The following is a 26,388-nucleotide window of genomic DNA, read 5'->3' on the forward strand; positions in this document are numbered from 1 at the left end:
TTTTATTTATAATAAATTTTGTAAAATCTTAAAAGTATCCTGCCTCAATTTCTAATAATACCCAACTATATATTATTATTGTTCAAGGCCACCTCCTCTCATATAATTCTCCGGTCCGTTCACTGACTGATAGTCTCTTTCAGTGTTTGTCCAAAAATTATAGTAGATAGCATGCAAACACCTAACCAATTTTTTTTTTTTTTTTTCAATAAAGCATTTGCTGTGAGGATAAATAGCTATATATTAGTTGAATTAATTGTAATGGGCCCATCTCTAAATTGTTTTACAGGCCTAACAAGATGATGGTTGTCTCAACCTCCAAGACCATGAAGAAAAATGTGATGGACTGTAGCAAACCAACCGAGGCAAGGATGAAGAAAGGCTGCTGCATATGTGCTCCGACCAGCCATCCCGGCTCTTTCAGGTGCCGTCTCCACCGAGTCGGTGCACCATGGATATCGTTGTCGACACCGTTAGGTGATAATTGCGTTAGGATTACTAAAACATCCAGTTTCAGGAGCATGAACACACAGGGCAGTGTGGTTGGTGGCCAGCCTCAGCTGTCCAGGTTTGGCAGAGCTGCTTTGGCGCACACAGAGCATCAAAATGACCTTGTAAACAAAGAAATTTTTCATTCCTCTTAATATATATATACATATATATATATATTAGATCTTGATCAGTACAACATTGTTACCACAATATATAATGCTTTTGAAATGATGCATTGAAGAGCATAATTAGTGTAGTAACAACACAAATTAATGCTAAATTTTCTTTTCCTTCTGGCATCCATGTTTCCTAGAAGCATTTTCATCCATGATCTAGATTTATCAAGACTATAAAAACACCATGGGAACCAAATCATATACAAACAATGTCTATAATGGAATTATGCAAAACCAAGCGTAAATCTCGGTTTGAAGTCATCAGGTTGCAACGTGTTGTCAAATTGTCTTTAAAACCCCCTCTCCAGATTTGTTAGATGATGATCAAGACCTTAACTTCTTGATGCTTCTGCTGCAGATCTCTGTTGCTAGGATGATAATCTGTGAATCTTGAGGTTCCTCGTCGGAAAAAAGTAGAGTCCACAGACTTTTTCACATTAAACCTTTGACAGTCCATCATCAGTCAGTCGCTTTCATCTTGGGGAAAGTATCTACGAGGGTCGAATGGCTGATTCTTGGAGGCTGAATCTTCCGAGTCAAAACCAGTTCCTCTGTTCATAGGTGCAAAGGCTGCAAGAAGCGCAATATAGGAATAAAGATCATAACCCATAGAATATCAATTAAATACACAAACTCGAAAATAAAATAAAATAAAATAAATAGCAACACAAACACAGACCAACCATGAAATGCACATTTATATGTTAGATAAAAGTGAATTCTTTCTGTTGTATTTTTCTTCAGTGCATAATGAGCGTGTTTGCCTCTCCAAGCTACTAAGCCCGAGTATCTTTACATGTGCAACGGTGCAAGTATGTGCAAGATCCCAGGGTTTTGTGAAAGCAAAGTTTCAATTTCAACAAGTAACTTTGTCGATGGTTTAAATTTCCTACTGATCAATCCCTTGGTACAGGAAAGATTTCATTGTGAACGTGGTGAAAAACACAATAATTTCATGATCATGGAGTCCTCCAAGGTGCACTAATGGTTTCCCATCTAAATATTTCAGCAGCATTTGCAGAGAATGTGAATCTGATGGATAACCGTGCAAGGAAATCACCCCTAGAAAATCAACCTGGATAATAATTATTTTAGTGTCGGCATTTTTGGAACGTTACTCATTTTTCAATAATGATTGTATCACTTTTGGGTGCAATATAACTTGTGCACGAAACTTTATCACTATCTCATCCATCTTGTCTGCAGTTTACCACAGTTGCATGATGATACCAGCAACTCTAGTAGTTGAGCTCATGCTTGAGCAAAGATCACCCGTTTAAAAGACAGAGCTGAACTCAAGCTGCTCATTTGTGTTTTTTTAACCACCTCACAGTAATATGGGCTCCAACCTGTTTTTAGTGGTCGAGCTGAGTGGTAAAATAAGCAAAAAATAAAAATACACAACATATAAAAATTATCAAAACCAATTGAACCAACCTTTCTCTCTCGTTCTTCTCTCTCTGTCATATTCAAACTTGTCACGGATTTGGTTAACCTTTTCCCGATTATCGCCTTGGCCATTTCTCCCCATACTTTGGTACTGCACTCAAAGTCAAGTCATGGTAGCTATGTTACAAAACCTTTAATACAATTATAAATAAGTAATTTTACATATCAAAATGGGAGAATAATGAATTTTAAGTAAAAAAAAAATCCACAAATTCGAGAGTTAATAATAGTTTTTATATTAAAATATTTAATAGGTTATATATTAATATATTCAACATAGAAAATGCCTTATTTAGAGTTTTTTGCATTAGGCCTCAACTTTTATTGAGCTGGCCCTGGATTGAAGAAAGGTGGGATCCATGGAAAATATCTTATCGTATTTTAGACCAAATGTCATATTTCTATTGTACTAAGGTTCAAAGAATTAGACATAGGACCTGCAGGTCAAACTTAAGAAACATAAAAAATACAAAGCAAAAGGCTTTATAGTACTGTTGTAGTCATTCATAATATAACACCTACTAAGATGACAAGATCAAAAAACAACAGAAGAAATAATTCTTGTAGGTCATTTGTAATAGTACCTTCATTTGATCAGCTTGGGGTTGCCTACTCCTGACATAAGAAAACGAGGTAAGATTTATCTTCACCAAATAATGTTAAAACTCAAAATACAAGTAACCTTATCTATTTAAGGGAACAGTAATTTTTTTCTTTTTTTTTGCCCCCTGAAATTAGCAAAGGCTTTTCAAAAGAAAACACAGATAAATAAGAAATCAAACTAGGAGATTTTTAGTTATTTATTTATTAGATTTATTATTATTATTTTGTGTTAAGTAGGAAAATTTCAAACAGTGAAAAATGAGAATGCATTAAATAAATCATTGAGAATCTACAATGTATGTTAATAGTAATGTTTTTATTAATATTACTAAAGTGGAACAAAAGCGAAATTACAGATTAATAGAGAATTTCTATAGTCAAGAAATCAAGAAAGTGACATAAATAGGAATAAAACTGAATATATAAAATGTAAGTTTAGCAGAATTGATACCAAAAGGCGAACAATTCTTACCATACTCAATTATATACAAGAAGTGGGAATATGGGATGATATTGCTCATGCAATATATCAAGATGGATAAAGTGGACTGTTTGTGGCTAAGAAACAACATTTTCAAATATTAGCATTCCAAAATATGCATGATTGTTAAATTGAGAGCCGGATCATTAGATCCTACAATCCCAAATTGCTCAACTGATCTAAATCGAACTAAAGTTTTTTGGCTGATACAACCACAGTAGGATTGGAAGGATAGTAGATAGGATCATAGAATCGTGCAGTAACCAAAAAAAAAAAAAATTGGCCGGTAGGATCGTATAGAATCATACCATCAAAATTTTCTCTGTTTTGCTCTCTTGTTGATTTCTCTATTTATCTTTCTTTTTCAAAACAAATCAGAGAGAACTCTGTTTCCCCACCTATTCTTTGCTTATAATGAATAAAAGATAGAAAGAGACCCATGATATTTTTCCCCTCTGTTCCTTTTCTCCCTCTTTTTTTATTCATTATTCTGAGCAAAAACAGAGTCTTCGCATAGTTATGTGAGAGCACTACCTCTTGAGCTACTTTCTCTCATATACATGGATAAACTTGTCCCTAAATGTAGGTTATATGCTTAGAGTAGCATTTCTATATCTATATATATATATTGTGTTTTAGTCTTATTCTATATTTGTTTCAAGGATATTTCTATTTATATATAACCAATCCTATGATCCTGATCCCATCAATCCTGTGTAGGATCCCAATTACAACCTTGTTTAATCTGACTGTTGAAATAGATATTCAGTAGCTACCAAAAAAAAGTAAATTATAGCATTTATGAAATGATCCTTTGGAGATAAAGTGAGTGTATCGACTAAATGGTCAACCAACCGTGGGTGCAATGAAAACCAATAATTTGCACCAGAGACGAAGGCAATTTAAGAGATAGGGGAAGGTCAAATTTAACTTGTATTAGATAGTAAGAAAGGACATGATAACATAGTTTAACTAAGTTATGGTCTTACACAAAGTAGAATGGTGAAACATAATTCAAGTCCCAAATATTCAAGTCACAAAGTAGTGTGTGTGTGTGTGTGTGTGTGTGTGTGTGTGTGTGTGTGTGTGTGTATATATATATATTAGATGAAAAATATTCTAAAAATTCCAAGACGTTGTCCAAGAAAAACAAATTAAAACTTCTAACTATACTCTTTAATTTCCATTAAAAAGTGTAAATTGTGATACAATAATTGAGTATTCTTTATGTCAGGAAATCTAAACATCACTATTCCAAAAACTTGAAAACACAGGTAGACATAAAAGAAAATTAACAAAAATAAACGGACCTGTATGGTGAAAAGTCTTGATCATCATCTTCAGCGGAGTCATAATTTGCGTGAGTTTGAGCAATTTTCTTAGAGTAGCCCTCATCCCAATAAAGTCTCTCCCAATTCTCTCTAAGCTCCTGATAGAGTTCCATATACCTTTTGCACCATGGCTCATGCTCCTTTAAGTAAAATAAGCAAGATTCTATTATATAGAAACAAGGTAAATTTACATCTAATATCCAAGCATAAAGCAACTAATGGAAATTGTACAAGCACTTCTAGCGTGGCAAAATTTGATATGACATGCTAACACGACATGGAATAAGTGGGTTTAGGTTCGACTTAATCGTGTTCGTGTCGTAATCGTGTCGACCCGAATTGACACGATAATTAAACATGTCGTGGCCCACCAACCCGTTTACTAAACGTGTCAAATAGCCGTATCGAGTTCGTGTAAAAAAATACCCACTTAGTTAAACATGGTGAATAAACGTGTCTTGTTCGCGTCAAAAATGACCCATTTGGTTAAACATGTTGAATAAACGTGTCAGATAACCGTATCGTGTTTGTGTAAAAAATGACTCATTTAGTTAAACATGTTGAATAAACGTGTCTTCTTCGTGTTAAAAATGACTTAAACGCGTCTTGTGTCATTTCGTGTCGTGTCAAGTCTTGACCCATTAAACAGGTCGCATGTCATGTCGTGTTCGTGTAGACAGAAACCCATGTATTGAAACAACACAAATTGTCACCCCTGCACTTGTAACAACAAAGGTGTGCTATCCGAATGCAATGTAAACAAATAAGGTATAGTTGACTACAAGGATACGAGAAAGTTATGTTCAGATGTTAACAAGCAATGAAGGATAGAAAAAAAGTTCTATTCTGTGACATAAATTTTGCATGAGTGGCAGTAGCTACCATGTCGAATTTTTAATCCCATTGTTGCTTCCCTGGTGTGCTATCCGAATGCAATGTATACAAATAAGGTATAGTTGACTACAAGGATACGAGAAAGTTATGTTCAGATGTTAACAAGCAATGAAGGATAGAAAAAAAGTTCTATTCTATGACATAAATTTTGCATGAGTGGCAGTAGCTACCATGTCGAATTTTTAATCCCATTGTTGCTTCCCCTTACACGACACATTCTAGATTGCATGCCCTCCCATTACCTTGATCAAGGAATAGCTCCAAAATCCAAATTAAACCTTAGCTACATGAAATTTGATTGTAAATGCTGTAATTGCCTTTTTTCAGTAACATAGGGGAGTCGGCTATATACAGTAAACTAGTTACATGATAATCACATGTTCCCCTGGAAAAGTAAACATTCAAACTCTTCAGAAAGTGACAACAGTGTATTATTATTCAGATACTAGTGGTTCTAATTCTAATTTTCTAAGCAACCTGGTGATTTTTCAACTTCCATCAGCATCTAAAAAGAGCAGCAGAGATAGCAATGAAAGGCAAAATAGGAGTGAGAGAGAGAAAATGTAAGCGGTTTGAGAACTTGTAAGTGGTCCTCTGGTGGCCTCTTTGGCCTAGGAGTTGGCTTGTCTGGTCAACCCTTATGTCAACAGTTCGAGGATTGGTAGAGAGAGAAGAGACAACAAGAGCAGCCCGAATTAGATGCTGAGAAATTTCAAAAAAATGGAAGAATTGACAACCATAATTTAACACCAACAGACTACCATCCTGTTGATTGCTGAGAAAATATAGAAAGTTAAAAGATTCAAAATAATGTAATATTCATTCAATAATATATTTCCTCTTTTTTTTTCTTTTCTTTTTTCTCACACAATTTTTAAATAAATAAATAAATAAAATTTGATAAATGTAAGATCATCTATGCCAGAAAAATTTGCTAGCCAAAATTAGCCATTAGTCACTGACAAGAAAGTTCCAATTTTTTTATTTTGTGCTCTACCAGATTTTCCCATCAACCAAGCAGACCATTGAATTAACAACCTGACCATTGAATTAACAACCTAAGCAAAGTGCTCGTATAAGACAGTTCTAAATTAAGATTGAATAGAAAAACATCATTTGCAATTTTCTCGGTAACCAAACACAAAATGAATTCGATAAAGAAACCCTAAGAGAGAGAGAGTTACCGATTCTTTGATAACGAGACGAGTCCGGCGCATGAACTGGTCTCTGAGCTGTTTGCGACGCCTGTTAGGGATGTTGTCTCTAGGGATCACGAACCTCTCTCTGGGCGGCACGTTGTCGCCGATTTCGTGCATTTCGCCGTCGACCACCCACCACTCCGACTTCTCGTCGGGTTTCCTCAGCTTGGCCGCCGCGAACTTGCCCCGCCTCCGGGCTGGGGGAGCCGAATGGGCATCAGTTCTTGCGAACCGGATTTGGTGGGCGGTTCGCTGGAGGCATGGACCTAAACTCTCTACTTTTCTAGCGATCGAAATCATCATACCTACTTCTTAGTCGGAGACCCTAACGTCTCACATCAATCTAACAAACTCTCGTGGGAGACGATTTGCAAGCTTCTGTTCAATTTTTTATTTTTTTTACTTTTAAAAAATATCACTTTCAATTTATTTTATTTTATTATTATTATTATTATTTTTTTTTTTTTTTTTTTGTAATGAACACAAATTTATATAAGAAACTTTCTTTAATGGATTCAACTTTTCTGTCGCTATATTTGCCCCATGCTTTGAATTTGAAAATTTTAAAAAAATTAGTTCAAAGCTTAAACTATTTTTCTTTCCATTCCAATTCTAAGGGGTTTACTATTTCCGAACACAATAATTAAATTTCTAAACTACCAAAGCTAAGTAACTTATTGATACAAGTGAAATTTGTCCCACGTTGGATTTAGACGTGGGTTGAAATGTGTATAACTGAGTGGATATGTAACACTACTACCCAACCCAACAATTTGAATTTTTGAGTAAATAGGTAAATATCCACCCGTTATAATTGGTATTAGAGTCAGACTTATTTCTTAATCTGGTATCATGCCAAGTGTTCGAGTCTAACCCGATAGGTTGAGGGGTTGAGGTGTGTATAATAAATATATTTTCCTTGCGCATGAGCTTGTAATTTGAAATTTGTAAAAATTTTCTATCACAAATTTGTTTCATTAGATTAAAAATCTAAATTTTGGAGTAAAATATAAAATTGTTTACTTCATTGATGAAATTAACTTGATTTTTTTTAGCAATGACATGCAAAGTTTGTATAATTTTTCAAATTAAAAGAGGGTTTGATATAATTATGACAATTTCAAGTAATTTACCTTAAAATCAATAAACTAGTGTTTCTTAGTAAAAAGAAACTAAAATCAGAACTAATTTATCTTTTGCAATTGTCCAATAAACACATTCACGTCCCATTTCCTTTTTGACTGTGATCAAAGAAAGAGAGAAATAAATTTGTTTAATTGAATTCTTTCCGGCATTGCATGTAACCTTTAAAAAAAATGAGAATATTTCCCTTACTTTTATTTTACTTCAATTTGTTTATTAGAAAAAGAAGAAGAATATCCCATCCACATGGTTACTACAAGTCTCACCCAAAAAATAATTTTCCATTTTTAATTAAATGAAAACCATTTAATGATACAAAAACTCTGTAAAACTCAATTCTAGGAAGACCAGTTTTGAAAAAATTGACTTTTTCTTTATAATTTGTTTAGTTTGTAACTACGAAGATAATTTTCTGTTCTCAAAAAACTGTACAGGAAAACTGCTTTCTAAAAACTCTGTTATAAAATATCTACTTTCAGATAATTATACAATATTATTCTCAAAAATAGTTTTCAAAATTCTTGAGAACTGTTTTCAGTATTACAAACAAAATAAGTCCTAAATTTTCTATTTTAGGAGTTCTCGATAACAATTTTTCTTATTAAAAAACCCAATCCAGTTTTCTATTTTCTAAACTCTACAAAACCCTACTTAGAAATTGGTATTTTCTGAGTGGTAAACCAAGCATGCCTTAGAACTCTGCTTAGTTAAATTTTAGGTTCAATTTTTTCAAAAGATTATTTTATGAAAACACAGTTATAAAAATAAGTCTATTTTACAAGAATTGTCTTTTATTGAGAAATGTTTTCAGAAAATGAATGGAGCAAGCGAGTTTCAAGTTTTTCAAAAAAACCTATCCTCTAAAGCTTGTATTTTACATAGCTACAAGTTTGGAATCTTACTAGAAGAATGAAATAAAATGGTTTTGAATTGTTCATTCAGGACCTTCTTGATTTGGAATCTTTTACAAGATTCACGGTTGGATTAGAATGGTCCATACAAGTGAATTTGCACTATCACAGGAAACAAAGTTCAAATCTTACTCTTCTGGAAATCAAGTCTCCAAGGGATGACAGTATACTAGCGCTGTTCACACATTTCAATGGCACTCGTATATTGTCCGATTCCAACCAATCAGACAGATTCTTACCCTTGCCTGAGAAAAAACCTTGAGGTGCCTGTGTGTTCGTGTGGATATATAGTGAGAGAGAGAGAGAGAGACCGAACAAATAATATGATGAATGACATCTTCAACTTTAAACTTTTCATGCAAATTCAGAAATCAATCACCATTTTCAACTAATACTAATCCTGTAATCCTTCAATATCCAACATGGAATATCTGGACAGCCTTGGAAGAACATCATACCTAACTAAAATGCCAAAAATATAAACATTAAACCTAAATATTCATATGGTACGTAACCAACCAACATATTCATATGCTACGTAATTACAAATAGATCCCATGGCCTTCTTGTTATTGCTTGGCCTTGAGGGTTAAATGTAACTAACTCAAACAAGAACTATCAAAGTATCTCTTATTCGAAATCATATTTCTGGATTAATAAATGATTAGAGGTGCAGACGATTCAAATTGGATCGGTTTGGAAATATTTTGGAACCAAACCGGTCTCAACGGTTCCACAAAAAATTGGAATCAAACCAGACCGTGAAAACCAATATAACTGAACCTAACCGAACTGTGAGGGACCAGTTTGCTTTAGTTCCACGGTTCTAGCCTTGAAAAGAATATCTACAGAAGAAGAAGAGCTGCATTTTCAAGCCTTTCAAATCATATAACAGAAGAAAAACATATCACATTATTCACAGAAAATGCTATTAAAACTTATCAAAAAATGAAAGAAAAAAAAATAATAAATAAAGCATATAAAAAATATAACAATACCCATAACAGCAATCTTAAAATTCAAGTCTTGAATATTACCGAAACTGAAAATGATGGTGAATCCATTGTACAATATTGAGAAGATGAGAGTGGTTCCACCGTTGCTGTTGGTGGTGTGTGAATGTCACCATACGATCTGGTTGCTGGAGAATAGAGATAGTGAATGTGTAATAGAAACAAAGGCAGTGAAGGTCTAGAGACGATCGATGGTGGCAGAGAGTGGCGAGTTAACTGATAACCAAATAGAGAGAAGAGGAGAGGAGGAGGCCAGCGGTGGGGCATCAGGATTTTATGAAATGTTAACTAAACTACCGAAGTTAAGGTTAGTAACTTATTTTAATGTGTGTGTGTGTGTGTGTGTGTGTGTGTGTGTGTGTGAACTACCGAAGTTAAGGTTTAGTGTGTGTGTGTGTATTATATAATATATAAATATATATAGCGGCTCAGTTCAATTTTTATATGGTTTGGTCTGGTCACGGCTCCAAAAACATTGAACCGTTATTTTATGGTTCATCAAAGAAACTTGTCACTAGCTTTCTTGTCCCCAATTTTGGACCAAATCTGGATGCACAAGAAAGCCAGTGACAAGTTTCTTTGGTGATCATTATTTGCAGAGCAGCAGACGAGACAAAATTATTTTCATGTGGGAACGGCCCAGAGGTAAATACATAGTTCATAAAATTCTAATTAGAAATATGATATAGACCTTCAGTTTTATTTTCCGAATAGTAGTCAAATGTATTTTTATTATTTGTATGAAATTTTGAACTGAAATTACTATAAGAAATGACTGGGTTAATGCTTTCCATTTAATGTGCCTACTTCTGTTTGATTGCTAGATGAGGAAACAAATGGGGATGACGTTTAAGGGGAAATGAACAATGACGAAAAACCCCTAATTCTTTTTCTAACTACACCCTAATCCTCTTTCTTTCTTTCTTTCTTTCTTTCCTTCTTTTACCCAGCAAAACACACAAAAAAAAATTTCATTAGTAGTTTGATAAAAGATAATATTACTCTTAATTTCTTAAAGTATAACATGATATATATAATATATATTTATTATTTGCCATATCCATGTCCTAATTTTTTAGGATTTACTGTGTTGCCGTGTCCGTGTCATGTCGTGTCCGTGTCCCGTAACCGTTTCCGCACTTCTTAGATTTCTATAGATCAAAGCAACATAATTTAAGGTAGCATGACACCTAGGTAATCACATATCAAGGCAACATGAGATTTTCCACATAAGGATACAAGTTACAACTAGTAATCGAGGTAACCTTCTAATTTGCTAACAATTAATCAAGTAGAATGTGTCAAAAATATATGATTTTGAGGCAACCATCTAGGGATGTCAATATTTACCGCCCCGCCGGGGCCGGGGCCCTGCCCCATCTCGCCCCGTTAATAACGAATATATGAACACTTTTTATACCATTAGGGCGGGCATGGATACAAATTGTGTACCTGTCGCGGGTCACGAGGCGGGTAAGGGTTCAGTATACATATCCGCGGCACCCCGCCCTGCCCCGCTAAGCATATAATTATATTATATATATATATATATATATATATATATATATATATATATTAATAACTTATTTTACTTGCTTACCCTGTTATCCATCTCTTACAATCCTAATTTGGGATGTAAACTTGGTATTAAATTTGCTTTTGTTTTACTTATGGTGGAAGTCAGAACTTAGAACTTCTTGTGATTTGGTTATATTAAACTTTTATTTTTGTTTATTATGTTCTCTGAATTATGTTATGTGCATGTTATTTTTTTTTTTTTTTGTTGGGATATATAATTTCATTTATGTTGTGCCGTTCCCAGGCTTTCCACATTTAAATAGCAGGAGCTTAAGTTCCAAAAAGTGGGAAAAAAAAATTTATTAGCAGGGCGGGCACGGGGGCACAGTATTTTCCAACGGGGCGAGGCTGGGCATAAAAATCCAACTCGTCGTGGGTCTCAGGGCGGGCATGGACTTGACAAAAATTGAAAGGGGCGGGGTGGGATTTAGGGAAACCCGCTCCAAACCCGCCCCGTTGCCATTCCTACAACCATCAACTAAGGAAACACAGTAACAAGGCATGAGTCCAAGTAAAGTTGTTCACTAAATTTCCCACCATGCCATATACTAAGGCAATATAGTTGCATAATTTTTTGCAAACACCGTGCATTATGACCACCAGATATCAAATCAACTTATAGTTCATGCATTGGACCAACCATCAATTAGGTAACATGGTACAGACACAAGCATTTACCAACCCAACATGGTATTGAGGCAAGCACGTATAAAAGCAACATGAGAGTTTAGGGTCCCAAGATACATATATCCAAGCAAACATGCATGCGGTGAGATGATACCAATGGATGAAGGCAACAAGGTTACAAAATATTGACCTTGGTGACATAAAAGTTTAAAAGGCCAAAAAGGAAAACAACTGTGTAATGAAAAGAAAGGTAGATAATCTCGTGCTCATGATTATTCTTCATATATGAAAGCAACTGTGTTTGTTTGTCAAAAACTCCAATAAAAATGGAAGCATCTAATAGCACATGTTCTATTAACTTGATTACCATTAATATAACAAGCAATACATTATTTTCTTCTCAGAGGAAAAAGAAACAAGCACTACGTTTTGTTTGACTCGATCACTATGATAGGTCCCAACCCTCAATAGGGCTGCAATTTGGGCTGGCCCAACCCAGCCCAGCCCAGTCCCAACCCAACCTCAACCCAAATCGGGTTGGGTTGAACCAGTCCGAATTGTAGTCAACATGAATTATGGTCATAACCTGGACCAAATATTTTCGGGCAGGTCGGGTCGGGTTGAAAAGGTTGAGCTTTTCATTTTTAAAAAAAACAAAGTCCCCCCCCCCCCCCCGGGCGGGGAAATTTATATATATTATATATATTTGATTATATTATTATTAAAAAATATATATTTTTAGGGCAAATCATTTCAGCCTCCCCAATCGCCTCCATTTCTATTATCGTTCTCGACTCTAAACTTGCCCTCTCTCTCTCTCTGCATTAAAAAAAAAAATAGTTTTTTTTCGAAATTTTATATATATTATATATTTGATTATATTATTATTATTAAAAAATAAAATATTTTTAGGGCAAATCCTTTCAGCCTCCATCTATATTCAAGTTCTCGACTCTGAACTTGCCCTCTCTCTCTCTCACTACAACTGCAAACTACAAAATCTACAAGAATCAGAAGTTCAAAACCCATATATTTCAGTTTATCTATCTGTCTGCAAGAATCAAAAGTTCAGAACCTATTACCTATATCAAAACCCATATCGGCATATCATTCCAGATTGTTCAAAAAATCAAAACCCATATCTTTCAGTTACCATCGCCCGCTGTTCCAGTTCCGGTTCGCCATTCGCAAGCTTCAGCCACTGTCTCTCAACTCTCAAGCTTCCCCCCCCCCCCCCCCCTACCCTTTTCTCTCTCTCTCTACAACTGCTAACTTGTATGTATGGGTTTTGTTTTAATTTTGGGAAGTGACGGCGGCAGTGGTGGCGGCAGAGGCGGAGGGATAGCGGAGGCAGTGGATCAACAGCGGCAGCGGTAGCAGAGGGGCGGCGGCGGCGGCAGAGAGAGAGAGAGAGAGAGAGAAAGAAGAGAGAGAAAGAGAAAGAAGAGAGAGGAGAGAGAGAGGAGAAAAAAATAAAAAAAAAAAATTAATTATTTTTTTTTTTTATAATTTTGGGTTTTGGATTCGTGTTGAGCCCAAACCCAACCCGAACATGTCTAGGTTTTGACAAAACCCAACCCGAACATGAGCCCGATTTGTGAATTTTAAGCCCAAATTTCAAATTTTCTGGGTTGGGGTTGGGCTGGGTTAGCCCGCCCAAGTTGCAGCCCTAACCCTCCTAACCCTCATACATTATGGATTTATGACTCCTATTGTTCAAACACATGCACCTTGCATTACCTCAAATATGACAAGAACAATTGAGTGATTTATCAAATTCTTCAACATCAAACAAAAAGTTGCAAAAAGAAGTTACATAGAACAAGTCTACAAGATATTCATACAAGTATCCATTCTTGAAGGTCAAAAAACTCGTGCAATAAGACTAAACTTTTGGAACTAACAAAGCTCAAGTTTTTAATAAGTAAAAGAAGAATAAAAAGTGGTTAAGCTAACATGAAGGTATATTAAAGCCTTCTGAGTTGTGTATGCTTGTTTAGATGTGTAATGTTGCACCGAGTTGTATGAAAATTACAACTTCTCAAATGTTATGAATGAAAGAATCAAAGATGATTTCATAATGATGGCTAGATGAGAGTATATTTATAGATGCTAACTGTCAGTAGAAACATGCATGATGATTTCAATATAGGAAGGTTAGTTTTGAACAAAGGAAAGTCAACTTATCTCTCAACTAACTTAAGTTGCTTAATGTAAAAAACGAAGATACCAGTAACAACAATGATAAATATGGAGAATACCAAGTATAGTACAATAATCATCCAATTTTAATGTTTCATCCCTATGTTGTCATGTCACAATATGGCATTCAGTGGGTAATGAATTGTGACAATTACATAGTCAAAAAAATCAGAGACCCAATATAGATTTTCAAACATAAGAAACCAAACTATTTGAAGATTTATACAGATATAGTAATTGACAAATCATATATTTCTGAAAACTATTCTGTCTCAATCAGTACTTTACCTACTCGGTGCATATAAAAAATAAAATTAATAACACCAAAAGTAATTCATTCCGCTTATGCAACTTCTCAAAATTACAGGAAGTTTTGGTTCAAATTTGACAGTCAAAGCTATGATTCTATGAATCACCAGATATAACATGCAATACTGTAATACAATCAATCTAATAATATTTGGAAGTAGCAAATTTTATAAGATAAAACAAAATTCACTACAACAATATCACACGAGTGACCAACAAAGCCCCCTAACACAGAAAATACTAGAACAAAAGAACCAAAACTTAGATTGAAACTTTATATCTTTACTCCAAAATAACTAACAATGAGTTAGCAACCTCACCATGAATCCCATTCTTCTTCAATATCCTCCTCTGCTGTTATTGAGAATCGAACCGAGAGTACCCAACACAGCGAAAGCCAAAAGCGGACTAACATCCAAAGTATCGAAAATTGGAGGAATGATATTCCTGAAGAGATTCAAGTATGGGTCACACAGGTCCCGAATTGCAGACAAAGGCTGACGATCCCAAGGAATGTTTGGGAACCAACTGAGCAAAACCCTAACCATCAAAACACCACTGTATATATCGAGCCACTTCGACATGCCGGAGGCCACCACCGTCAACGGCGTGTTCAGGTACCCACTGGGACGGTCCTTCAGAGCCGCGAAGAACAGTGGCCCAACTGTGCATACCAAGCTCTCCTGAATGGTCTGAATCGTGGCGAGCTCGTCGGGACTGGGGGTTGTGCAAATCCCCTTCAATTTGAGTGTGAAATTGCATATTTTGGAGGTGGTCAGCCTCAGAATTGATAGACCTATCGCGAATATGGTTGAGATTGTGCGAGTTGACTCGGTGAGCAGCGAGTGATTCGGGTTGTTTGACGAATCAATTGATGGGTTGTTGGGTATTGTGGAGGAAGATGAGGATGCGAAAACCCTAGATCTTTTGAGAGTGGGAGACCTGAGACTGTAGAGAGGGGTTGTGGGTTTTGAGGGGGTTAGACGGAGGAGGTGTTTTTGAGGTGAAGGAAGAGAGAGAGTGGTGGGTTTGTGAGGAGAGAGAAAGTTAGGGTTTCGGAGGATGAGGGTTTGAGAGGCCATGAGAGAAGCCATCGGTTACTCAGAAATTCCCCAATTCTCAACTGTGAAATGGAACCCTTTTCGTATCTTTTATCACTAAAGTTGATATTCCTCCTGTATAAAAGGGCAGGAGTAGTTGCTAGTATATTGCAACAATAATAATTACGGAGTACTAAAACTATTTTACTAATTTTATTTATTTTATTTTTTAAAAAGAGGGCTTTTAAAAGTTCATGGGTTTTTATACAATTTGTCCTAAAAACCTATTTTAAATGTGAGAGAAATTAGTTAAACTACAATTTTTGCCAATAACATCCGCCATTAAAGTTTGAGAAAAAATAAATTTAAAGATAAAGTGCTAAAAAACCCCTCTTAAAGATAAAGTGCAAAAAAAAATCCTCCTTTAATTAAAAAAATAATAGTGTAAGAAACACTCCCGCTTTTATAAACTGCATATAACACTTGTGTTTTGAAATTTTATAACAAATTGTCCCTTGGTCATCAATTTTAAACAATTTTTTATAAAAATTCCAAAATGCCCTTAAGGGAATTTTAGGTTTTTTTTAATAAGTAAAAATAATAAAAACAAATATAAATTATAAATAAATAATAAAAATTTTGGGATTTTATAATTTTTTTTTAAAATGTCCTGATTTATTTTTTTTCCTTAAATTTTTTTTTTTTTTATTTTTTTTTTAAGGGCATTTTAGATATTTCAATCTTCAAATTAAAAAATAATCCTTATTTGCTCAATTTGAAAAAATGTAGGGATTTTTTAACAATTGACCACCAAATGAATATTTGCAGATTTTGTATATAGTATGGAGTTTCTTTTGTACTTTATCTTAAATTTAATTGAACATATGGAATGGTTATGTAAAAGAAGATATCATTGTAAATTACCCATCATGTTTTTAAGAATAAGGATAAATAGTTTGCATTTTGGATGTATCCGATTAATTTATATGAGTAAGTGATGACATTACCATTGTGGTCATTAAATAAAATGATGTCATATCCTTCCCTACTAATAAATTTAGTCAGATCTGTCCATTATTATCTCTTTATCATTACTCTATTTTTAATAATCAATGAGAATTGTGAGTAGAATGTCTTGGGCAATTATATGATTTTATTAATTAAAAAGGAAGTGAAGTGAAGTCAAAAAAAAAAAAAAAAACTTGTGAAGATCTCCCTTATTTAAAAATTAGGCGACCCAAAAAAGAGGAAAATTAATTCATATTAGGGCTAATCTAATTATGACTTTTAATTTTAAGTTCAAATAGAGATAGAAGATTAGGGATTCTACGTGCAAGGTAGTGCAAAATCAGAGAGGGAGAAAGCCATAATCAAAGCTAGAGGGAGAATCGACCCACGAACCAACAAGCCAAAAACTTTTAATGCTTTGTTTTCTATTTGGATTTTGCAAAATTAAAGAGAGAAGAGAGAGAAAGAATCTATATCTACATATATCTTCAAAGGCATTACAATATATGTTAATTCAAGAAATCCATGGCCATGATGGTACTTAGATTCATGGGTTCATGAACTTGTTAAATTGACTGTATAAAACAAAGGTCTCAAATCGATGAACCATAAGAGAGGGAAAATCCGAGGGAGAGGGAAAGCTGTAGAGAATTTTATGAAAATGACGTAGCTTGCCATGTGAGATTGGAACGGCTATTGGACCGTTGAGAATCCAAATGGTATAGAATTGTCAAATTAATTTACGAGTTAATATTCGGAATAGTGACAAGTATTTTGAAAGTTGGATGTGTTGACTGCTTTATGTGAGTGATGACATCATTCAATGATTTCATCATGATATCATCATTTAATCATATAAATTTAATTTGATTTTTTCACTCTCGAACTTTCTATTATTACTCCAATATTAAAAATTGAGAACTTTATCACTCAATGTGCTTAAATTTCAAAAGATGTGCTATTAGCACTTTGGAACTTCTAGGTATGAATTTAGGAATTCGTATTTCAGTGTTAAACTAATGTAGATCTAAGCAATGTGGGTAAGAATTGGTTTACTTACCAATATTTGAAATAATTTGAGAGAGAGATGATAAAAAAAAATAATAAAAAATAAAAATCTCTTGAGAGAGTATAACTGTTAAACTTTTAATAAAATTGTATTTAAATAATGTAGTAGTGACTAGTGACTTAACATGGATTCGCTTGACAACAATGAACAATGCTTAAGAATGTCGGGCATACAAAGGTAACCCAACCCATCACCAACCCATGGTCTAGGTCCATGGGTTTTTGTATCTGTAAACATTTGGTTAAACTAGCAACATTTGGCCAATCAGGCATTTAGCAATCCCACGCCCAATCATGGACAATAGTTACTAGTTACTACACTAATTATTATTAGGATAAATTACCCCGAACTATCCTAGTTTCTATTTATTACATTCAGATTAAGGTTTTCAAAATAACTTGATCAACTCAGATCATATTGTTTGGTTGACTCAACTCAGATCATATTTTCTGAAGTTTATGACTTAACTCCGATCACTCACGTGTCTAATTGATCGTGAAGTTATTATAGTTAGTTAAAATACAAAATATAAATGTCAAAAATACCCTCATGTACTCTTTTCTGTTCTTCGATATATGTTGTTTTTATTAATTTTTCTCCTAGTAAAATTTTCCTAATGAGGTTTTAACGAAACATATTCTTAATGGATCTCAAAGGGGAGTGTTATGAGATTGAAGCTAAGTCACATAATTCTTCTAAACAGGTGCCGCTCTGCGTGCGCTCTCGCTTTTGTCCCCTCCCATTTAACTTAAATTTTTACCACTTTCGCTCTCCCGCGCCCTCTTTATGTGACTTAGGACTGGAGTCCGTCATTAATCCAACATTTATCGCATTGAATATTTTGTGGGAGTAAAGTGTTTGTGTCATGAGAGAAAATACGTAATTTGTGAACAAAAAATAAGAAAAAACAACAATGGCGATGCAAATGCGTGTGTGCGCGTGTGTATATATCTATATGCATGCGTGTGACATGTTGCGTTAAACATGACAAAAGTGAAAAAGAGAGAACAATTATTTCTCTCTTTGGTTTGCATATCTCTTGTATTCTATATTTCTTTTATATTCATAACAAGTTTGACAATTATACCCATACTAGTGAGATTACCCAAAAATTGAGCCCATTGCCATCTCTACAATCACCAAAAGTGCTGAAGGGGAAGTCCAGATGATTGCAGAGGGGTAAATGCACCAACAAATGGATGGATTAAATACCTCAACAAAAATGCGTTGAGGCATTTAACAATCCCAGGCCCAATTGTAGACAATAGTTACTACAGTAATTATTACTACTACTACTACGTAGGATAAATCACCCCCACCTATCTTAAGTTTCTATTTATTACATTCAAATCAAAGTTTTGCAAAATAGCTTGATCAACCTCCTTAAAGTTTCATCGACTTAACTTCGACCACGTTATTAGTTGGCCTGAACTTATTAAAAGTCAGTTAAAATATAAAATATAAAATTAATGTTAAAAATATTGTCATGTACTCTTTTTCCTTTGTTAAGGTTTGCTTTTTATTTTTTATTTTTTATTTTTTTTTATTTTTTATTTTTTTACTAATTTTCCTGACAAAGTAATGAGACCGTTTCAACACATACAATATCATTTTCAGATACACAAAAATATTATACTATTTTTCCATCGCTAGGTATGTATCCCACTAAACTTTTTATATATGCAATATTATTTTTAGATACACAAAAATATTATATTCTTTTTCCATTGCTGTATCCCACTAAATTTTTTATAGTAAAATTTTAACGAGACATATTCTCCTTGAACCTGAAGGAGAAGTGTTATGAGAATGGAGTCCATCATTTAGGGCATTGAATGCTTTGTAGGAGTAAAGTGCTTGTGACACCATAGTGGTGAGAGGGGAAGTCACCAACAAATGGATGGATTAAATGGCTTTATGGGTACTAGGGTTCCTTACAGTAATGAGAGTACACACACTACAAAAGGCAAGACGTACTGCAAAAAACTTCCAGGACCATGCAGTAGAGCATGAGTTTGGAGTGGCTTGCTCTTTGCTTGTTGTACACTGAAAAATGGGACCTCCCCTACTGGCTACAAATCTTCTGCCATAAATTAAATTCAGTTTTGCCATTTTGTGCAAAAGCATGTATCCTCACAAGGTACCCCCATGTGACATATTGCTGGTTTTTATATATTTTGGGACCACTTCCATGTGCCACATTTTTGTCTCTCTAAAACCACCATCTAACCTACCAATGAACAAAAAATCAATCCACATTTCCAAAGAAAAATGCTTTTAGGTGCTCTCTCAAGTTCAATGGTTGTAGTAAGACTTTTATAATTCTATTTGCAAAATGAGGAGGGCATGCATGACGTTGTAATGTTGGAATCCGATGCAGTAAAACGCATAACTGTACAACATTAGACGACGTACTCACATAACACACACACGTTTGTGAGATCGCATGTGTATATTGTGAGCCGTCTGATGCAGTACAACACCCGTACTGTAATGTTAGGATCCGATGTAGTAAAACACATAATTATATAGTATCAAATGACTCACAGAACACGCACACATTTGTGAGATCGCATGTGTGTATTGTGAGCCGTCTGATGCAGTACAACACCCGTACTGTAATGTAGTTTTAGTCTTAACTTGTATAAATTGATCACTAATGCCACTCTAAAACGTGCTTTCGAGCTAGATAATCTAAAATGTACTCCATTTTTTTTATAGGCACTCATTTTTTTTTATGTGAAATGACATTATTATTCTTGATTCAATTCATTATAATCAAATATAAAGGACATTTAAGTCATTTAGTTGTTAAAAAAAATATATACAAAAATAAAAAATGGGTGCATTATAAAGAAGTGGAGTGTATTTATCATTTCCCAAAAATAATCTCTTGTTTGCAATATAAAGTCTCATCAAATAACTAGAAATTGTTGTGAGAGATTTCTAATCCAAATGTGCAAAAACGTTTCCATATGAAGTTTATTCTCCTAATCATGAATATGCAAAAATATACCCTATAGTAGCTCAACTTGTTCAACCACAAGATTCACCTACAAATTGAAAGAAAAATGAAATGTATCAAAAACACTTAAAAAAAAAAATGTAAGATAATATTTTATATCTTACTGAACTACTATTTAAAAAGGTACAGTAACAAATACAAACAAAAGTAGAAGAAAACATGTAAAGATTCTTTTTGGCAAGAAATAAATTCATGCACTTCAGCATTCTGAATTCATGAACACACAAAAATTGCTAAATCTAGGTCTAAACATGATGTTACACTAGTGTGTGAACTGATAAAAATAGAGAGTTGAAGCAGAAGAGAGGATAAGACTTTGTGAGTCTTCTCCATAGATTTTACAAATTTGAACCATCATTCACTTGGCTCAACCTAGTAGTTCCAACACTAGAATTTTTACCTATGGCAGACACATTTGTAACGATACGGGCTGTTGATAGGATCATTGCCCTCCACCGGAACTTGCTCGGCTCTGCACTTGTATTTGCACCCTCTGCATTCATTGTAAGTGCAGGTTGGTGCCGTCGATCCAATCATCAATCTTCTTGAGTTTCTGTTCATCCATTTTTTGCTACTACCCTATGTATTCCCAAAAAGTGAGAAACGATGTTCAAAAATATGTTAGAACACAATATGAAATAAAATTGAGCAACGTTTTAGGCTTGTTTTTTTCTCACCAGCAAATGTAATTCTCTTTGTGATTGAGAAGAATCATACACAATTTGACCATGAAGAACTACCAGTTGACTTTTGGACCCTGCAACACCTGAAACAATATGGAAGAAAAAAGTTAGTCACAAGAATTGAAGATGATGGAAAAGAAGAGACAATTGGGAATCCTACAAACACCATGTTTGGCCTATTTTGAACTCCAAATTCCTTTCTTTTCTCCTCTGCATTCTCAGCAACCAAATGGAACTTAGTACTACTAGATGGTGCAACATATATATATATATATAAGCATATATATTAAGCTGAATTTCTAGTATTCATTAAATAAAAATGACTTCCTAGCAAGTTAGAACAACAAATTGATATACAATATGAATATTAGAAAAAAAGGGTTTTTCATAATTAAGATTAATTTCTAGTCCAATTAAATAAAAATGACTTCCTAACAAAGCCAGAACAACAAATTAATAATAAATAATGAAAAAAAAAAAAAAAAAAACCACCAATACTAAGCTGAAAAGAAAAGGGCTTTTTCATAATTAGCCCAAAAGAGAACATTAAACAAGAAAGCATACTCTAGAAACATGTAGAATAGAGGAAAGGACTAGCTATTATGACCTTGCATAACATATGCTGCACAAATTAGGGTGAAGAAAAGCAAGAGTAAGTTTGGTTGTTTGGCATTGCCCATCTTAATTCCCTTAGTATTGGGAAAATTTTGAAGGAGAGAAGAGGGGAGAGAGAGAGAGGGAAGGGGAGAGAGGGAGAGAGAGAGAGAGAGAGGGAGAAGGGTAAGGAAGGGTTGTGGTCAAATAATGACCATAAAAGATGGACTGACAAAAGATGCTGTGATGAGAAGAACACAGCAAAGAGGTCCCCCATGAATTTTTTTTTATTTTTTTTATTTTTTGAGCCTACACATGATTTACTAATACAAGATTGCTTATAGAATTACAAAAAAAACCACCTCCTTTTGCTGTTTTTACACATCAACATTGGCTGAATTTGATATTTTTGAAGGTTAAAAAGGGGATTCTGGTGGATGGGTTTAGAGATGTGTCTCACCCACCGGCAGACAGCTTTAAGGGCTTCCTTCCACTTCCATGCATTTCCTAGAAGAATGTGGAAACAATGTAGATGAGAAATTTAACAGTTTAAAATATGAATATACAATTTTCAACCAACCGATTCTGATAAAATAAAAAATAAAAAAAGATTCGCACTTCGGAAATGATGCTTCAGGATTCGGTTAATCTATCCTCCCTCCATCAATTTTTGAAGAGCTGACATTTGAAAAGAACACATGTTGCTTATGTGATCCCCACCTGAAAATTATTGTATTCTAAGGCTTTTTTTTTTTTGTGTGATGACGAGAAGATTGTGTTACGATGGAACTAGAATGTAACGAATTTAAATTGTGAAAGCAACGATTATATATATATATATAAATGTGTTAAAATTGGAGGCATCTTACTAAATAGGTTAAAAGATTTTACGATACGATATGAATACGACTTGATAGATGTATAATTTAAAGACCCGTGAATAGGGGAAGATTATTAAAGTAACGCGCTATCTCATAATATCGATATAACCTCTATAGACTAAGATAATGATTATTACGAATAAGGATTAGGTCTACAGATTATGATAAGAATTAAGACGACGGAAACTTTACGTAACATCCTGACCTAAACCCTATAAATAGAGGGGGCTAATCCTCATTTAGAGGTACGCAATAAATCATAATTCAATTTCTTGATTTATCCAGAGAGATTATTTCTCACTGACTTATTCGTAGGAGACTACTCCACCGGTAACACTATTTGTAGGATCACCGGATTAATGTAATAAATTTAAATTGTGAAAGCAATGATTATATATATAAATGTGTTAAAACTGACATGTTAGGGGTTTAGTTGGTGGTATCAAGTCTTGAACCCATGCGATGAATTCCAAAATTCAACAGGAGGCATCTTATCAGTTAGGTTAGAAGACTTTGACAATTTATTGCTGTTGTAATTTTGCAATTTAGGGAGTACAAATATAAATACGATACAATATGGTTACGATAATCTTAAAAAATAATAATAATAATAAATAAATAAAAAATAGAATACGGGCAATAAAAAATACTAATATTATATTTTTATATACACACAAAAAATTAATAATTTTTGGTCAATTTTTAAAATATTATGAATCAAATAGGAGTTCATTTCATATCATATAAAAAATAATAATAATAAAATCCTTAGTTATCACTTAATACATTTTGAACTTTTCTTGACAAGTATAGTATGTTATTATTATTGGAAAAGTTACATTGACTGTTCAAAATTATTGACTTACACAGGAAAAATAAATAAATAAAATAAAAATAAAAAAGGTTAAAAATGTATGGGGCACGTTTTCATCCAATGATGCATTATAATATGTTGCATTCATCTTCAATGTGAACGCCTTACATAAGTTTATAAAAGTTGTACAGGACACCAGCGTTGCACAGGGGCGGCTCAATACAATTTGAGGCCTTAGGCGAAAAAAATAAAGTAGCCTTTTAATTAAATCTATCTATATTTTTATGTCAGCTAATTATTTGTTTAGTAATTTTTAAACCTATCCAAACTCTAATTCCATCGTCAATTAATTGGTTATGCGCTTTCTAATAGTCATATTTAACCATATAAATAAAATGTATAAAACTATAAACTAATTTAAGTTATAGAATAATAAAAACTGATTTCGAATTATTTGGTCTAATGCTCTAATAAATTCTTTAATAAAATATAAGTATATTCAAAATCTTCTTTAGGAATGAGATTGTGAGATTGTGAGATTGTAAATTGTAACGTGGAGAAGATGAAAAAACAAAATTTATAACGAGAGAGGAGAAAAAATATGTGAGGATTAAGAAAAAAAGAGAAAATAAAAATTAATAGGAGTCTTTGAAAAATATAGAAAGTTTCATCAATTTTCACTTAAATATATATTTAATATTTAATTTTAATGTGTGTGTATATATATATATGCTGATGTAATGAGGGGGAAGAGAGAGGAGAGGAAAAAAAAAAAAAAAAAAACAAGAAGAAGAAGAAGAAGATAATACAAGGATAGAAATATTTTGCAGACTATTAAATTTTGTATTTGTTGAGGTTTAATGGTATAAGAAAATAAAATATTTAGGTAAGTTATAATATATAAAGAAAAAAATTTGGGGGTCCTCAAAAAAGATAAAGAATAGAAATTTTTTAGGTCAACCATCAAATTTCTCTATACACTGAAGTTTAATAATTAAAGGAAATACTATAAATGTATTTAGGAAAGTTATAATATATAAAGAAATAAAAAATTATGGACCTTCTTATTGGCTGGAGCCTTAGACAATCGCCTAACTAACCTAAGGCTCGAGCCGGCCTAGGCGTTGCATGTTTTTGATATAGCTACAGTGCACTGTGATATAATTGTATTGTTGTGTGATGTACATACAATGCACGGAATTACGCGGGAGGGGATCAACCGATCGGAAGTTCGGAACTGCATGTGTTTGAAATTGAATGATAGGTCACAGGGGAAGAAGTGATTGTTCAACCCTTCCACTAATGGTGGTACGACAGTTTATGTAACACCTTGTCAATTTCTTCATTTCTTTATCCCCTTCTTCAACGAGTGAATTTTTAAGATAACTTGCAATCCATCTCGTCCATGTAAGTAAGATAGGTACAAACACACGCGACTCTTTGAACACTGATTTGTCTCCATCCAATGACGGAGTCAGGATTTAAGTGAGGGGACACACTACCAAAAAATAATAATAATAATAATAATAATATATATATATATATATATAAAATATAATATAACAACTATAAATTCAAAAGACAAAGAAGAAGAAAATTATTCAAATATACACATTAAAAAGAAGAATTTTAAGAGTATAAATAGAAAAAGAAAAATGAGACAACTTTAAAAGGAAAAAGTTAAAAAGTTTCAATTGAGGAAGGAAATTTTGACTTTTTCAAATTTAAGGAATTTGAAGAGTAAAAAGAGAAAATAAAGATATAATTTTAGTAACTACAAAATTGAGGGGAGCATTGTATAATTTTTTTTCATATATATGGAAAAATTAAAACAATTACCTCATATATTATAGGTTGCGGGCCAACTTAAGGGGGCACATGCACCGTAGGCCTTCATTGGCTTCGTCCATGTCTCCATCTCAGCTATTTGCCACACAGCTTACGGGGACTAGATCGCCATGGCCTTCTGAAACTCAATGAAGAATGTGATGCCTTGCCGGGGAGGGGAGTTGTTTTTGGTGGAGGTCGACGCCTTTTCTTGTTTAATATGGACAGTTGATAGAGGTTATTGTCCTATACCAGATCTGAATAAGGAAAGTTATGAGCGTATGCAGTACCACCTAATAGATTATATTTTTAGATCAAAAAACGAATGTTCTATCTGTTACAAATGGTACCCAGAGAGTCGGATCCGCAGCCGAATAAACAAGATCCGACACTACCCAGAAAACTAGCTCCACATGTTTAGTGTTTTAATGCATAACTGATCGTAACAATTTGAAAAGAAAAAAGAGGGTGAGAGCAAGCAGAGCCTTAGCAATTTATGGGACTTTATTACAAATGGGATTAGAGCCAAAGCCCAGCAGGAAGTATGGTCAGCGGAGACATTAGGTCCCTTAGGGGAGATGATTGTAATGATCTAGGAGGGCAAGTATAATATGAATGGGTGTAACTTCCACATCACATGAGTAAGGTGGAGGTGAATTCTTATACAGTGCTAATACTGCCATCTCCAAAAGATACGAGATCTTCTAGATTAAAATCGAAAAATAAAATCGTATTAAATAACATTACAAGTGGTACGGCGAAGAAACTCGATCTATTCAATTTTTCATTAAATAACCTGTTTTTGTTTTTCAGTTTAAACATTTAAACATGAATAAGATCATTCCAGAGATTTACATTTGCAACTACTAATATGACATAATTTTAGTGATTAGTAGGGAGTTAGTTGCAAAAATAAAAATACTACAAGGGGGTTTTACAATTATTATTATTATTATTATTGAATAGAATAGCTCTCTACGGTTGTCTTTCTTCCATTACTGTTACTAGTAACTTTCACCATTTGGAAAACCCTTTTTTT

The 26,388-nt window shown here is 33.7% G+C and overlaps 3 protein-coding genes across 4 annotated transcripts; all 3 read right to left on the bottom strand.

Annotated features, from left to right (window-relative positions):
• Nucleotides 1-612: 612 nt before the first annotated feature.
• LOC132306602 (uncharacterized) lies at nt 613-7,018 on the bottom strand. The gene is made up of 5 exons (XM_059804059.1): nt 6,611-7,018; nt 4,512-4,672; nt 2,702-2,732; nt 2,106-2,208; nt 613-1,238 (listed from the first exon to the last, which is right to left on the bottom strand). Exons 1-5 carry the CDS (start codon nt 6,926-6,928, stop codon nt 1,132-1,134), a joined length of 720 nt encoding a protein of 239 aa, XP_059660042.1. The 5' UTR covers nt 6,929-7,018; the 3' UTR covers nt 613-1,131.
• A 2,120-nt stretch (nt 7,019-9,138) lies between these two features.
• LOC132306603 (ylmG homolog protein 1-2, chloroplastic-like) lies at nt 9,139-15,580 on the bottom strand. 2 transcript variants are annotated; one of them, XM_059804060.1, is made up of 2 exons: nt 14,729-15,580; nt 9,139-9,524 (listed from the first exon to the last, which is right to left on the bottom strand). In XM_059804060.1, exon 1 carries the CDS (start codon nt 15,500-15,502, stop codon nt 14,747-14,749), a length of 756 nt encoding a protein of 251 aa, XP_059660043.1. In that variant the 5' UTR covers nt 15,503-15,580; the 3' UTR covers nt 9,139-9,524; nt 14,729-14,746. The 2 variants fall into 2 exon arrangements, with proteins under 2 accessions (XP_059660043.1, XP_059660044.1); XM_059804061.1 differs by having other exon boundaries at nt 9,139-9,541.
• A 4,820-nt stretch (nt 15,581-20,400) lies between these two features.
• LOC132306604 (EPIDERMAL PATTERNING FACTOR-like protein 9) lies at nt 20,401-22,039 on the bottom strand. Its single transcript, XM_059804063.1, has 4 exons — nt 21,841-22,039; nt 21,228-21,316; nt 20,951-21,129; nt 20,401-20,578 (listed from the first exon to the last, which is right to left on the bottom strand). The coding sequence occupies exons 1-4, from the start codon at nt 21,911-21,913 to the stop codon at nt 20,575-20,577; spliced, it is 345 nt and encodes a 114-aa protein (XP_059660046.1). The 5' UTR covers nt 21,914-22,039; the 3' UTR covers nt 20,401-20,574.
• Between the last annotated feature and the right edge of the window lie 4,349 nt (nt 22,040-26,388).

This window comes from Cornus florida, unplaced genomic scaffold (assembly GCF_030987335.1).
Source record: "Cornus florida cultivar Cherokee Brave unplaced genomic scaffold, ASM3098733v1 CherokeeBrave_3.0.0_Hap2_Chr05, whole genome shotgun sequence".
NCBI lineage: Eukaryota > Viridiplantae > Streptophyta > Magnoliopsida > Cornales > Cornaceae > Cornus > Cornus florida.

What these genes read in the sequence shown, in the direction of transcription:
- LOC132306604 (XM_059804063.1), bottom strand. Translation starts at nt 21,913, where the DNA reads ATGGGCAATGCCAAACAACCAAACTTACTCTTGCTTTTCTTCACCCTA. An exon ending in TGCAGCATATGTTATGCAAG is followed by an intron (nt 21,317 to 21,840) that starts GTCATAATAGCT and finishes ATATTGTTTCAG; the next exon opens with GTGTTGCAGGGTCCAAAAGT. An exon ending in AAAGAGAATTACATTTGCTG is followed by an intron (nt 21,130 to 21,227) that starts GTGAGAAAAAAA and finishes GGGAATACATAG; the next exon opens with GGTAGTAGCAAAAAATGGAT.
- LOC132306603 (XM_059804060.1), bottom strand. Translation starts at nt 15,502, where the DNA reads ATGGCTTCTCTCATGGCCTCTCAAACCCTCATCCTCCGAAACCCTAAC.
- LOC132306602 (XM_059804059.1), bottom strand. Translation starts at nt 6,928, where the DNA reads ATGATGATTTCGATCGCTAGAAAAGTAGAGAGTTTAGGTCCATGCCTC. An exon ending in CCCAAGCTGATCAAATGAAG is followed by an intron (nt 2,209 to 2,701) that starts GTACTATTACAA and finishes CTTTGAGTGCAG; the next exon opens with TACCAAAGTATGGGGAGAAA. An exon ending in GAGAAGAACGAGAGAGAAAG is followed by an intron (nt 1,239 to 2,105) that starts GTTGGTTCAATT and finishes CGCTTCTTGCAG; the next exon opens with CCTTTGCACCTATGAACAGA.